Genomic DNA, 15,321 nt, shown 5'->3' on the forward strand with positions numbered 1-15,321 from the left:
TATTCCAAAATGGAATAAATACATTTTTGTCCTCAAAATTCTACACACAATGCCCCATTTATTAAATTTTCAAAAATCTCAAAAAAACTTTTTACAAGTTGTCATTATGGGGTATTGTGTGTAGAATTTTGAGGACAAAAATGAATTTATTCCATTTTGGAATAAGGCTGTAACATAACAAAATGTGGAAAAAGTTAAGCGTTGTGAATACTTTCCAGATGCACTGTATATATAGCTATAGATGTATAGATATGTATAGGTAAATAGAGATCTACCATTTGACCATATCCATATTTTAAAACAGGACCATTATGGCATCGCAGACACCTTACCTGCAGTGCTGTCATGTCTCCGGTGCCGAGGACAGCAGTAGTGACTAGTGAGTGAGAGTCACTGACACTGTAAGGCTCATGGGAGCTGCCTGGGAGGATCTGCACGGCGTAGCAGCTCCTGTGAATTAGGCCATCTCCGTCAGTACGAGGGAAGCACAATAGGACAGAGATAAAGTGTGTGCCATTGCATCTAATACTTCAATACTGAGGGGTTTGAAAATGTGAAATGTTTTGTTCTATGCAATTGAATATATAAATGCTGTTGATAAGATGATATTGTCAATTGTTTAAGTGTGTACCTCTTTGTTACATATGCACACAGTAAGTGTACATAAAATGTATTGTTTCTAACAAGAGATATGCATCCTGTTTTGCAGATGATGTGTGTGTGGGCCCAGGGCATGCTATGTCGTTCAGTATGGAAAGGTTTGGTTTTGGGAACTCTTCTCACCAGTTTCTTTATCCTGTTGTACTCCTACGCTGCTCCTTCCCTAAGCCTCAGTAGCACAGAGTGAGTAATATATGTTATTATGTCCTATATACTCTCAATATCAATGTCCACTGTGTACTTTATATTCTTATAAGAGAAAGTCTTCACTGTATGAGCCTTATTCATTGCTAGATGCAAATATGCCGAAGGAAACAGCGGCATTTAGCAACCTATTCTGAGTTGGCTACAGATGTGAGATGAGGCCAACCTTGCATAGGTGGCAAATGCACCTCTCCCCCCATGCAAGTAACAGCAGTAGATGTGCCAGGAATACAGCAGGAGGTGTGGCTTGACTGTTAGTACAATAGATGCTGAGATCTGCAGCACAAAATGCATACACATTATAGTAAATAGCCAGATAGTGCAGATAATAAGTTGGTTGGAGCATGGGAAATGTAGAGCGGAGAGGTCAGATTGGGAGAATTGCAGAGTTGTGTCTATACGTAATGATACCAAATCTTTTGCACCAGGGATAGTTGGCAAAAAGTGAGCACTGATAATAATGTTGTCTATGAAACCATGCTTACTGAAAGGGTGGTCCAATGGCAGAGATGCTTACAGCTACGCATTATACATTTTTTCCTGAGCACGCGATGCGGGGGCAATTACAGCCAAGAGAGCGCTGAATCAGTCAAGTGACCTGTTGGGGGAGGGGGGTGTGACTAAGTGCTGTAAAAGGGCATTAATGTGCCCTGCCTAGGCACCTTTGCCCCCCCCCACACACACACACATGCAACCTCATGAAATCACGAAGAGGGGTCTGGGAGCAGCAATTTATAGATGCCTGCACAGGGATGGCTGCAAAGGCTCTCAGACAGCACTCTGAACTGCAGGGTTCTGTTCCACGCACCCTGCAAGCTAAATACAGGTGCTACCAGGACCGCAACGGTGCCAGCTCCTCGGCTTTACACCCTGATTACAGCCCTTGGAGGAATAGAAGAGTATTAATAGTTTTCATAGGCGTTTACTATGAAATAAGTCCTAGGCAAAATTGTATTACAGTCAGTTATTGTGTAGGTTGAAGACAATTAAGTTTTAGCTAAACCTTTTTTGATGTAACATTCATGTCTCTCATCATATTTTGGCAAACAATTGACTTAATTTTGGCCTGAACTGGGGACTTAACCATTTACAAAACGAAGTTGCAAATCATGATTTTTATTGGTAAGTAATTATTATAAACCACACACACCAAGATCTCTAACACAGTGTTCTTCTATGAAGGCCAAGTGCTTCTGCAAAAGTTTAACAGCTCCTTTCTGCTTGATCTAGTCTAAAACAAATAAAGGTGAGAGAAATGCGTCCTCCAATATTTGGGATGCTAGGTTTACCATCCATCCAGGATATCTTTGGAGAGTCCGGAAATCAGGTCCTCTGTTCGGAGTCTGGAGTGTCAGCAATTCCGGATGGGCAGTCCAGAGATATCCAGACTGCAGACACACTCACAATCTCGCGAGCGCCGCCGACGTCTAGGCTCTATGCTTCCGCCTACATCTAGCCTCCTTCCTGTTCCTGCCCACAGCCCTCCTTTACTATGCTACCATCTGCGGCCCACCTCCTCTCTGCCTCCACCTTAAATCAGACTTCCACCTGCATTACCAAATGCAGTCCTGTCACACATTACTACAGTGCCTCTGCATCTCCACATACCTCCGCGATCTTGACTACCATTGCACTACTACTGTGTATAAATTAAGTAAGTCAAGGCCTATGGGTCCGGGGCTCTGATGGCATATAAATGCTGGCTATGAGCATTTAAAGGGACATGATGAGTGTGTTCTGATCATGGCACATAAAGTGGCATGAGGGAGCACTGTCTCTAACATATAAAGGTATGATGAGGGGGCTCTCGTCATTACATATAAAGGGTCATTAGGGTCTCCGGCATATAAAGGTAAATGATGAGGAGGGTCTGATGCTATATAAGGGGGCATTAGGGGGTTCTTTCTGGCATAAATAAGGGCAGATGGGGGCTCTGATTGCATATAAAGTGGTATGTGGGGGCTCTTGTAACATCCTTTTACTGGTGGTTCTCTTTGTTATATGTAAAATGAGTGGATTTAGTGCTGTAAATAATACTTATTTATGTAAATATTTATTTTTACTGTTAATGTAGTATTAATAACTAATAGGAGCACTATACAGCAGCTGTCAGCCTTTTACAGATTTCCAGTAGCCCCATGTGCTGGGATTATGCAGCAGTGAGGGGGTTAATGTGGGAGTGTACATTATATGGCTAGCTGTGGGGTGATCTGCAGGTTTCCATGGCAACCCAAGAGGAGCTATAAATACCGCTGAGGCAAGGAGAGTTGGCAGTTGGTGTGAGGTAATTGACTGTAGAGGGAGGGACCGGCTGGCTCCCCTACATATGATGAGGGGAAAGGGAGAGGTAATAGCCTGAGTGAGGGGACAGGCCCCAGCACTGGTGACACCAGCAGATGTCACAGATATATGTGAGGGAGAGGGCTGGTGACCCTCCCAGGAGCAGAATTCGAGGAACATGCTAAAATGGCTGCCAGAGTGTAAGCAGAAGTCTGAGGTACTGTAATAGTGGAACATAGAGGAGGCACCTGCAGTGTGAGGCATGCAGCCACATCGGAGGGAGACACTGCCAATAAAAACCTGCTACCAGTCACACTTATATTATTACTGCACTGATCCACATCAAATGTTACCTCAGCAAGGCATCTGTACTACTTATCACTGGGCAGCCCACAAGCTTATTAATAGGGACTTTTATATTAAATATTATTGAAATCCCGGCTTGGAATAGTATTTGAAACAGTAGGAACAACCCCACATAACTCCAGCCACCTAAAGTGAGACAGAAAACCAGCCTCCCAGTGCTGACAGGGACACAGCACTATAGAGAGGTAGCCCAATACCAGCCTACCAGTGCTGACAGGGACACAGCACTATAGAGAGGTAGCCCAATACCAGCCTACCAGTGCTGACAGGGGCACAGCACTATAGAGAGGTAGCCCAATACCAGCCTACCAGTGCTGACAGGGACACAGCACTATAGAGAGGTAGCCCAATACCAGCCTACCAGCGCTGACAGGGGCACAGCACTATAGAGAGGTAGCCCAATACCAGCCTACCAGTGCTGACAGGGGCACAGCACTATAGAGAGGTAGCCCAATACCAGCCTACCAGTGCTGACAGGGACACAGCACTATACAGAGGTAGCCCAATACCAGCCTACCAGTGCTGACAGGGACACAGCACTATACAGAGGTAGCCCAATACCAGCCTACCAGTGCTGACAGGGACACAGCACTATAGAGAGGTAGCCCAATACCAGCCTACCAGCGCTGAAAGGGACACAGCACTATAGAGAGGTAGCCCAATACCAGCCTACCAGCGCTGACAGGGACACAGCACTATAGAGAGGTAGCCCAATACCAGCCTACCAGTGCTGACAGGGACACAGCACTATAGAGAGGTAGCCCAATACCAGCCTACCAGTGCTGACAGGGGCACAGCACTATAGAGAGGTAGCCCAATACCAGCCTACCAGTGCTGACAGGGACACAGCACTATACAGAGGTAGCCCAATACCAGCCTACCAGTGCTGACAGGGACACAGCACTATACAGAGGTAGCCCAATACCAGCCTACCAGTGCTGACAGGGACACAGCACTATAGAGAGGTAGCCCAATACCAGCCTACCAGCGCTGAAAGGGACACAGCACTATAGAGAGGTAGCCCAATACCAGCCTACCAGCGCTGACAGGGACACAGCACTATAGAGAGGTAGCCCAATACCAGCCTACCAGTGCTGACAGGGACACAGCACTATAGAGAGGTAGCCCAATACCAGCCTACCAGTGCTGACAGGGGCACAGCACTATAGAGAGGTAGCCCAATACCAGCCTACCAGTGCTGACAGGGACACAGCACTATAGAGAGGTAGCCCAATACCAGCCTACCAGCGCTGACAGGGGCACAGCACTATAGAGAGGTAGCCCAATACCAGCCTACCAGCGCTGACAGGGGCACAGCACTATAGAGAGGTAGTCCAATACCAGCCTACCAGTGCTGACAGGGACACAGCACTATAGAGAGGTAGCCCAATACCAGCCTACCAGCGCTGACAGGGGCACAGCACTATAGAGAGGTAGCCCAATACCAGCCTACCAGTGCTGACGGGCACAGCACTATAGAGAGGTAGCCCAATACCAGCCTACCAGCGCTGACGGGCACAGCACTATAGAGAGGTAGCCCAATACCAGCCTACCAGCGCTGACAGGGGCACAGCACTATAGAGAGGTAGCCCAATACCAGCCTACCAGCGCTGACAGGGGCACAGCACTATAGAGAGGTAGCCCAATACCAGCCTACCAGCGCTGACAGGGGCACAGCACTATAGAGAGGTAGTCCAATACCAGCCTACCAGTGCTGACAGGGACACAGCACTATAGAGAGGTAGCCCAATACCAGCCTACCAGCGCTGACAGGGACACAGCACTATAGAGAGGTAGCCCAATACCAGCCTACCAGTGCTGACAGGGGCACAGCACTATAGAGAGGTAGCCCAATACCAGCCTACCAGCGCTGACAGGGGCACAGCACTATAGAGAGGTAGCCCAATACCAGCCTACCAGCGCTGACAGGGACACAGCACTATAGAGAGGTAGCCCAATACCAGCCTACCAGTGCTGACAGGGACACAGCACTATAGAGAGGTAGCCCAATACCAGCCTACCAGCGCTGACAGGGGCACAGCACTATAGAGAGGTTGCCCAATACCAGCCTACCAGCGCTGACAGGGGCACAGCACTATAGAGAGGTATTCCCATAGCATCATTACAGTGACCAAAGTTCTGCCAGAAAATAGAGAGATATCACCACAGACAATGACTGTTCCATACACTGTATAAGCACCAGTAAAACTCCATTTCATAAGAGGTCAGATAACAGCTACTCTAATATCCTGACTATTTGGCAGAAATCCAGATAAGATTTATTTATAAAGTATTGGCTGAAGTAATCACCACACAATAAACCCAGCCTGTATTATCCATGCCTACTAAGTTCTGACAGTAAGCTAGCCACTTACTTCTGCTGTATAATCTGTATACAACATCCAAACTATGAACATATGTGTCATCTGCATCTGAGGAGCAACCACTAGCCCTGGAAGTATCAATTCAGAAAGTGATCTAAAACTATTAACAATATTAAGTTTCATATATATGCATATATATTTACAAAGAAGCAGTATAACAAGGGCAGCTATTTAAAACTGTAGAAGACAGCAGTGTACCATTGGCATCATAGAACAGGATCATCCTTTAATGTAATATCTGCAGTGGACGTCAGGAACCATCTAAAGTATGTGCACCAACGTAAACATACCCCATGACAATTGTTATAATATAATGTGACTGTTGTCTGTTATAAGTTATGCTCATAGAGGAAAGGTGAAGGATACTGTGCCCAGTAATACGTGTGAGACAGGCCTTAGTGTATTAACACTGGTGAAGATCACCAGAAAAGGGGGAGAGAAGGTTAGGTGTTGGGTGTTGAATACTAAATTGTGACATCATCCACACATTAAGTTAATGGGCTAATTTAAATCCCAGTAGTTTAAATAAGGTAAAAGTAACTATCCGGAGGTTACAGAAATACTAGCATAGTATATTTAACACAGGGTTCCAGTTGTGATCTGGAAGATATCCAGATATAGACCTTCTTGGTTATTAAGGAAATAAATTATTGATCTAGTAAGTAGTTTGTGGATTAAACACTGACGTTTACAACAAATAAAAATTGCTGATTTTACTGTTGTCATAAAGCAAAGTTATATTGTTAAGTTTATTACTAAACTTACCTTTGTGGGAATCCTTTACTCAGAATGGTGACAACAGATTGGGAATAATACCCCTTTTACACCGGAGCTAAAACCCGGGTTTTTGAAGGGTTAACCCGGGCAGCTCCCTGGTGTAAAAGGGCAGAGGGTAACTAGCAGGGTTTAACACGGGCGTAGCCCGTGAAACCCTGCTATGGGAACAGCGCACTCCGGGTCACGATGACCTGGAGTGCGCTGCTAGCCGGCCGATTGGTCCGGCTTCAGTGGCGCTTGGAGATGACGTCATCTCCAAGCGTCCACTTTCACTCCGCAAAAGCCGGGTCTATGCAGACCCGACTGCAGTGTGAGCGGCACTGACTCGAGAATATCCCGAGTCAGCGCCGGCAAAATTCCGGGTCTGATCCGGATAGGAACTTTGGCCCTCATTCAGAGCCGTTCGCTATTTGCGGTCGTTCGTTTAAAAACAAGGGGTGGCTATTCAAATGATCCGTACGCACATTGCAGTCTGTTCACACCTCTAAGCCTGAACGAGCGAGCAAAACATACGCTCGTTTATTTGTTAAAAACGCCCCCTGGCCGCTCGCACCATACGTCATGTCCGCTATTTATTAGATTAATCGAGTACATCGACCAGCGTATGAACTGCTCGCTATTCTTGTGGTTGGTGTTTGCTACCACAAATTTGCGAGCAGTTCTGGCTATAAAATAACCCAGTGACGTGGTCATTGACGCTGCTGTTTTAAATATACACACCCATAAAACGCCCGTTTTGACCTTTAAGCACGCCTGCGTTCGGATCTCCACTCCCCATTTTCAAGCACCTTCCCCTGTTACCACCCACATACGCCTCATTCTGTCACTCAAAATAGCAGGCACTCGCTATATAGCGTACAAACGATTTTCGGCCGCACTGACTGGTTCGCGCATGCGTACTAAAAAGCGTACGCATGCGCAGATGTGCAAACATCGCTCGGAACGAGCGTACTGCCGCTAACGAGCGGCTCTGAATGAGGGCCTTTGTTCCAACTCCGGGTCACACCCGGAATTTAGGTGGAGAAGGGGTATAATTAGTCTCCACCTAGAAGAAATGTGTTGCGCCTCCAGAGTTACCTGGAATCTAAAGACTAGTGTGAGTAATATCCATACACAGGAAACCCTGTAATAAATAATAATAATAATGATATTTATATAGTACTTTTTTTCAAAAGGACTGAAAGCACTTTATATTTGCAGGAAAAAAACATATTACATAATGGACAGTAATTATGGGCGCACTACAATGGTTTAATACAAAATACAAGATACACACAGATTTCTAAGTTCTGTGGAGGGTGCATAATATGCACAAAAGAATGAAGCGAGGCAGCCATTTTGGGCGTATTAAATAGATTACAATGGACCTGATAAGCAATATGCAGATATATGATTATACTTTGGGAAGATACAAACATATTATGAACAACAAGATACCCACAGAATCATCAAATTCACAGATTGTGAATCCTACTCACAAGAATACCTAACGAGGCAGCCATCTTAGTAACACTACATAGGTTGCAAATGGCAGGAAAAGCAATACATTAGGATGTGATACACATTGGGGAAATACTGGATATAGAAAGCAATATACAAAACAAAGCGATATACTAGAGGCAAGAAAAACAAAATATAGAAATACATATTGGTTGTATAACAGCCGAGGAAAAATGGGTAAGATAAACACTACATAGATAATATGAAAACCAGGTCTGGCAGACAATGGTTTAAGCTAATGTTGCTGTTGGAGATGAAAGCCATGTTGGAACCAGGCCCTAGGTGTAGTGCAAGCTGCAGCTCACATGTTAAGCTGTAAAGGAACAGGGGCCAAATAAACATTGCACGATAAACAAAAAGCATAGAAAAATGGCACCAGGGCCGTAAAGTACATATTAAAAAATTATATGAAAAAAAAGCTGGAGTTTGTAATACAAAACAGCAGGCAAAACTTACATAGTCATCAAGTGTGTCTGAGTTTGTCAAACATATTGTTTACGGTATACAGTAAACCAGTGGTTCCTAAACTCGGTCCTCAAATCACCCTAACATTCCAGGTTTTCAGGATTTTCACGGTTGAGCACATGTTGCTAAATTACTACCTCAGTCTATTTCAATTAACCATCTGTACTCAGACATGGATATCCTTAAAACTTGGACTGTCAGGGAGCCTTGAGGGCCGAGTTTGAAAACCACCGCCGTAAACTAATAAATGTATGTCCTCCGGCAAAGAACTAGAATATAACTTTGACACAGTGATAATATAGATAGTGCAATCCTATCAGGGCAACCTCATTCAACTGTGACTAAAGTGAGATACAAGTCCAAAGGTCAAAGCAGGAGACAGCTCCAGGTACTGTTTTTTCCAAAACAGCAATAATATATAATATCTTCTGTTTATCCAGTCACACTGCATTGAGTGATAATATTTTATACAACTTGTATAACTATTTATGCAGTGGGTATATTATTAGTTTCTTTTCATTTTCACACTTCTATGTGTTATTTCAAAGTATTGCTTATCTTGCACATTGTAACCTATATAGTACGCCCAAGATGGCTTCCTTTCCTAGTACTCTCATTTGTAGGATGAACAATACATGATTCTGATGAATTATCTTGCATCGAAATTTGTTACTCCCCCATTATGTGTCATCTCTTCCAGGCATTGCCTATTCTGCCTAGTGTATTCCTATGTAGTGCACCTAAAATGGCTGCCTCGTCTGGATCCTTCATGGGTATGATGACCCGAAATGGCTTCTTCGCCTCTGTAATATGTTCATAGTTTCTGTAACGTCATATGGAAGGAAAGCACTATTTATAATAAAAATAAATGTCTATAGAGATATATTCTACAGGTCTTCCCCGTGAATTCCAACACACTTGTGCACAAGCCCTAACACTGAACTTGTCAATAATGTATATCATTTACATAATGTTGCTGTTTATATATATAGTAACATTTGTATACTAATAGAACAATTATAATTAGACAACTATCCTGAGTGATGTACTTGAGGAATTCTGGTGAGCCTACAGTATAAATCAGGACTGGTTTGTGCACAGACATATAGGCTTTGTATGTTTCATTACTGTCCATTCTTTCTCTTCTCAGGAACCCTGTATCCTTCCGTTGTGACCCACCTTCACTTGATGACTCCCTGCTATCCACAACCAATTCTAGTAAAAGGTCTACATTGCACTGTCTACCACGGCATAACCTTATGTTCCTAAAAACCCACAAGACGGGTAGTAGCACTATACTTAACATTTTGTTCCGCTTTGGAGAGAAGCACCAACTGCGCTTTGCCTTCCCCCGTGGGCGGAATGACTTTGAGTACCCCAGTCACTTTCAGCGCTGGCAGGTTGAGGGATACCATCCTGGCATGTGCTTTAATATCATCTGTAACCACATGCGGTACAAGCATTCAGAGGTGAGCCTACTCATGCCTCCAGGCGCAGTCTTTGTCACAGTGCTCCGTAACCCAGCTCTACTTTTTGAATCTTCATTCCAATACTTTTCACATGTTGTGCCTTTAACTTGGACTCTTCCTGGTGCTGCAAGTGAGCAAAAGATGGAGGCCTTCCTACGCAACCCAGTCAGCTACTATGACTCCAGTGGCTTCAATGCTCAATATCTGCATAATTTGCTAACTTTTGACTTGGGGTATGACAATAATATGGATGTTGGGGACCCCAGGGTGTTTCATTTACTCAAGGAGCTTGACGGACGGTTTCACTTAGTTATGCTCTTAGAGTATGTTGAGGAATCTTTGTTGCTATTGCGTGACTTGATGTGTTGGGAGATGGATGACATACTTTACTTTAAGCTTAATGCCCGAAAAGACTCTGATGGCTCACGTTTGAGCCCAGAAATATACCAACTGGCACAGGAGTGGAACTCACTGGACACACTTATTTACCAACATTTCAATGCTACGTTTTGGATGAAGGTGGAGGAGTATGGAGTGGAGAGGATGAAGAAAGATGTAATGGAACTAAGGAGGAGAAATGAAGAACTCAAACAGAAGTGTATTGCAGGAGGTGGCCCGGTAGATGCCAGTAAGATTCAGGAGTCTGGGCTACAGCCATGGCAACCTTTGGGAAAAACAGTTATCCAAGGATATAATCTGAAAAGGAACATTCCACCACAGTACAGACAGCTATGTAGGAATATGCTGACCCCTGAAATACAGTACATGGGCCGGCTGGGAGCAGACTTATGGGTTACACGACTATGGGGTAGCATTAGAGCATTATTGAACTGGTGTCTCTGATGGGAAAAGAAAAACTGATAGAGGATTACAATGAGGATGGGACCCACAGATAGTTCTAATGACAGAAAGAGGATTACACAGGACATTGCTGGAAGAAAATGAGAAAAACTGGTGCTAAATGTGACAGGATTATTATTGTGTGACAGTATTGATGTGATAGTATAGGTATTTTTGTAGAATGTGTGTTTTTAGGCAGAGTTTGTTAACTCTGTAAACTCTGCTACCATAAACAGTTTCCATACAGGGTATCTGTGTACAAATGAAACGCTGACAGAATCATTAACTGTGCGTTCTGTAAGTTCTGCAATGTAATCCTCTGGAATCAGTGCCCGATTTAGACATGGTTGGTAATGCAGCCGCTCTCTCAGTAGGGGTTGCGGGATATTTAAAAACTATTCTCAGCCATCCATTTGTGCCTCACGGTACGATGGAGTGTACGAGCAGTGAGATGCCCACATTCTGGCTGCATGGTCTGTGCAATTGCGATGGAGATTGTAAACACTCCAACATCGATGTAACATTGTCGCACCATGGATATTTGCGGTAGCCTAAGGTCTACTCTAGGTTCTCATACATAAAATCCAAATATGGCCTCTAAAGCATTAGATTTGCGATTGGGAACACAATGCCCATGAAACGGCCCCTTTTTAAATCACTTTAACACACACAAAATCACAAACCCCTTCTCAAGTGTTCACAATGCCGTATGCAATTGCAAACGTAATCGGACACTTGGGTTCACACATGCGCAGTAGCAAAACAATGCTCTACTGGGTAAATATCAGCACTGCACCAATCTTTGAATCAGGCCCTGAATCAGTTCAGCTTTTCAGCTAGAACAAGGCAATTTCTGAAATGCTGGTTTTCTCAGCAGTTGAAAATATTGTATCCATCAGTTTGGTGAGTTTTAGAACTCAAATACCCAGCAATGGCCGGTGGTTTCAAAACCTTAAGGTGCCGTATCCACTACACGAGAGTGGAACGACTGTACGATTACAACATTGTAATTCAATCTTTCATTCGTTCATCATACTGTGCAGTGGATATTGTGCCCACATTGAACGATATGTCATTCAGTGCAGGCACCCTCCCTCATCCCTGAACATGCACAACCTGTCGTTATTGGCAGGTTGGCCTGCATGTTCAGGCAATGTCAGATGCCGGCAACAACCAGCGGGAGCGCGCATCGCTGGTCGTTGCCGGCATATTCACTGCACGCTTAATGAACGATAACGGTGTCGTAATCGTTCAATCGCTCATTTTTCTCGTGCCTTTAGACTACTAGAAAAAAGTTGTTCTGCCAGATTTCTCAAATTAAATACAACTTGAGCTCTCTGGCCACTTACAATATTATAAGGATGCACTTATCCTTAGGAATTATGCTGTGACAATTACAATTTTTTAATTAAGGGGTCAAAATCAGTTAATAGTTATCTTTATGACAGCAAAATTATTTTGTGAATATATTATAGGAGCAAAATTACTGTATGATTTTATTATTATTTGCACTGCAAATAGTGCCCACATCATGAAAAAATTTGTTTTGTCCCTTCGTTCAATAATTGATATTGCTTCCATTAACATTCCCATATTATTGCCACCGTAATTTGATAAAAAAAATAATAATGCTCGTTTAAATAAATGTAAATAATATTGTCTTGTTTTGGCCAATAAAGATAATTCTTAACTATTTTTGCCTCCTTAATTTAGAAATTGTCAATGACAACATAATTCATAATTGTATTGTGCCTGCTCCTTATTATGCTGTGAATGGCCAGTGAGCCCATATTGTTGCACTCACACCCAACTCCTTTTTATGGCAATGTTTGTGCTGAGTTGAGTCAGGCAGTATGGGGTATATTTACTAAAGTGAGAGTTTTTAGAAGTGGAGATATTACCCATAGTAACCAATCAGATTCTAGCTATTATCTTCTATAATGTGCTAGTTAAATGTTAAGTAGAATCTGATTGGTTGCTATGGGCAACATCTCCACTTCTAAAAACTCTCACTTTAGTAAATTTACCCCTATATCTTAATATTTTAATTATATATGATGCACTGTTTTTAGTCTCATTGTATCTTCTTAAAACTAATAATTCACTTTTAGTTTTAATTCTATATAGATATATGACCGTATGGCACCCCAATGATGTCAATATATCTGTTTTCCAATGTATGTTTATTAATATCCTAACTCACAGGTTCTCAAACTCGGTCCTCAGGACCCCAAACAGTGCATGTTTTCCAGGTCTCCTCACAGAATCACAAGTGAATAATTAGCTCCACCTGTGAATCTTTAAAATGTGTCAGTGAGTAATGACTACACCTTAGCTCCTGCTGGGTGACCTGGAAAAGGTGACCTGTGTGTTCAGTGAAATAATTACGTTATAATAACCACGGGCCTAATTCAGAGATGTACGCAAAGCCAATATATATGCAGGTGAGCGTATATTGGTACATTTGGGAGGTAACGTGGAGCGTCGGCAAAAAATGCAGGAGTGTCGCAGATGTTTTTAGGGCATGTCACAGACAGCCTGCGTCTGCGATCCCTTACGCAATAAAAATGTCTCTGGCGTCTTAGTTCCCGCGCCCATTCTGAGTAGCCATAGGGTTACTTAGAACTGCGATAGTCGAATGATCTGCGACCAATTCTGCGTCTTTGTACGCAGATGCTTGGATTTTTTAAACCACATGTGGGCGTCTGCGACATTTGCGTATTTTCGTACGCGATTGCAGCTGTGATGGCATTAGCGTGCAGCTCTGACTCAGGCCCCATGTTGGGAAATCTTGTATGTGAGCCTGGAATTTGCAAAAACAAAGACAAATTAAATAATGTGGTGCAAATAGCATAGAAACCAATCAGATATTATTTTTCATTAATATGACATGCACTACAGTTGAAAAATAGTCTCTGATTGGATGCTGTAAATCTCTGCCATTTGTTCCATATTAAACAAGTAATTTTATTTTAGTTTTGCTTCTTTCTATGCTTTGTGCACCGGCACATGTTTATTATCCAATTTCTGGCACAATTATACAGGAGGAAAAAACAACGCTAACACCTGAAATAGTTACACTTAAGGTGGGTACACACCTGACAGATATATCTGTAGATCGAGTGATCTGCAGATGATGGTCGTTCCATCACACTGAACGGCCATCATCTGTGTCTTGTTGCGGTCCCGTCGACCAGGGGGCGTGTCGAAGGCATGTCCCGGCGGGCGGGGGGTGCCTCCCACCACCCTCCTCGCGTCTGCTGCTGTGCGTGTACGGGCGGTCTGCAGATGGCCCGTACACACTTGCCGATGGATAGATATGTCTGCAAACATATCTGTCCATCAGCTGTGCAGCACAGCCAATGCGATATGTCGGTGAATGCGGACGTTCACCGACATATTGCGGGTACACACTGCCCGACGGCCAATTGATCGGCCAATTGATCGGCCAATGTATCTGTCAGTGTGTACCCAGCTTTAAGTTGCATACACACGGTACGATCTGTACCACCAACGACTTGAAAGATATCTTTCAAAGATATCGTTCATAGATCGTGCAAAGATATCTTTCAGTGAGTCATCCTGCCACATCTTTGAAAAGGGAAAATTTACGATATCGTCCAAGTTGGCCTGCATGCATGGACGATGAAAGATATCTTTATCGTCCATGCGAGAACGCGCATCGTTCGTCGTTGGTCAATTGTTCACTGCCTAAACATGAATGATATCGTTATCGTTCAGGAAATTGTCCTATGTGAATGCAGCATTATGGTGAGTACACACGGTACAGCTGGGTACACACGTAAAGATTTTCTGTCCAACCATCCAATTAGTTGATTGGTTGGAATAATAATCTGGTAACGTATGGGAGTAACTGATGATCAGTAATTTGCTCCTAATGAAAGAAAACAGATGAAAATGGTCGTCAGACAAGTTTGTTAAATGTTTGATCTAAACAATTTGTTCAAACAGTTTTTGTCCATTTTCCGGCGTTTGGGAGCAAATTGCTGATCATCAGTTACTCCCATACATTACCAGATTTTCATTCAAACCAATCAACTAGTTGGATGGTTGGACAGAAAATCTTTACGTGTGTATGCAGCTTTAGATATCTATCATAGATATCTATCAGAGTGTACAACCAAAATCGTTTGACCTGCACTACAGAAAGTTGGAGGGAAATCTATCACCAATATCTATGGTTGTTCAAGTTGTTCCGTATGGATGCAATATAAGTGTAAAAGGCTGAGAGGCAGGTTTACAGATTGATCAAACTGCAGGTTTTAATGCTGTTTGATGTGCAGTTTCCGAACTGCGCAATATACTAAAGACCAACGACATCAAAGCGTTTCAATCAAAACCACCAATCTGAAATA

General features: G+C 43.3%; 1 protein-coding gene across 1 annotated transcript; it reads left to right on the forward strand.

Moving 5' to 3' along the window:
* Positions 1 to 709: 709 nt before the first annotated feature.
* GAL3ST1 (galactose-3-O-sulfotransferase 1) lies at positions 710 to 12,571 on the forward strand. Its single transcript, XM_088458836.1, has 2 exons — positions 710 to 843; positions 9,787 to 12,571. The coding sequence occupies exons 1-2, from the start codon at positions 710 to 712 to the stop codon at positions 10,946 to 10,948; spliced, it is 1,296 nt and encodes a 431-aa protein (XP_088314962.1). The 3' UTR covers positions 10,949 to 12,571.
* Positions 12,572 to 15,321: the final 2,750 nt, after the last annotated feature.

This window comes from Taudactylus pleione, unplaced genomic scaffold, assembly GCF_031769625.1.
Source record: "Taudactylus pleione unplaced genomic scaffold, aTauple2 ptg000857l, whole genome shotgun sequence".
Classification (NCBI taxonomy): domain Eukaryota; kingdom Metazoa; phylum Chordata; class Amphibia; order Anura; family Myobatrachidae; genus Taudactylus; species Taudactylus pleione.

Excerpts from the sequence above, each read along its gene's own strand:
- GAL3ST1 (XM_088458836.1), top strand. The coding sequence starts at position 710 with ATGATGTGTGTGTGGGCCCAGGGCATGCTATGTCGTTCAGTATGGAAA. Across the intron at positions 844-9,786 it reads CTAAGCCTCAGTAGCACAGA|GAACCCTGTATCCTTCCGTT; the intron begins GTGAGTAATATA and ends TTCTCTTCTCAG.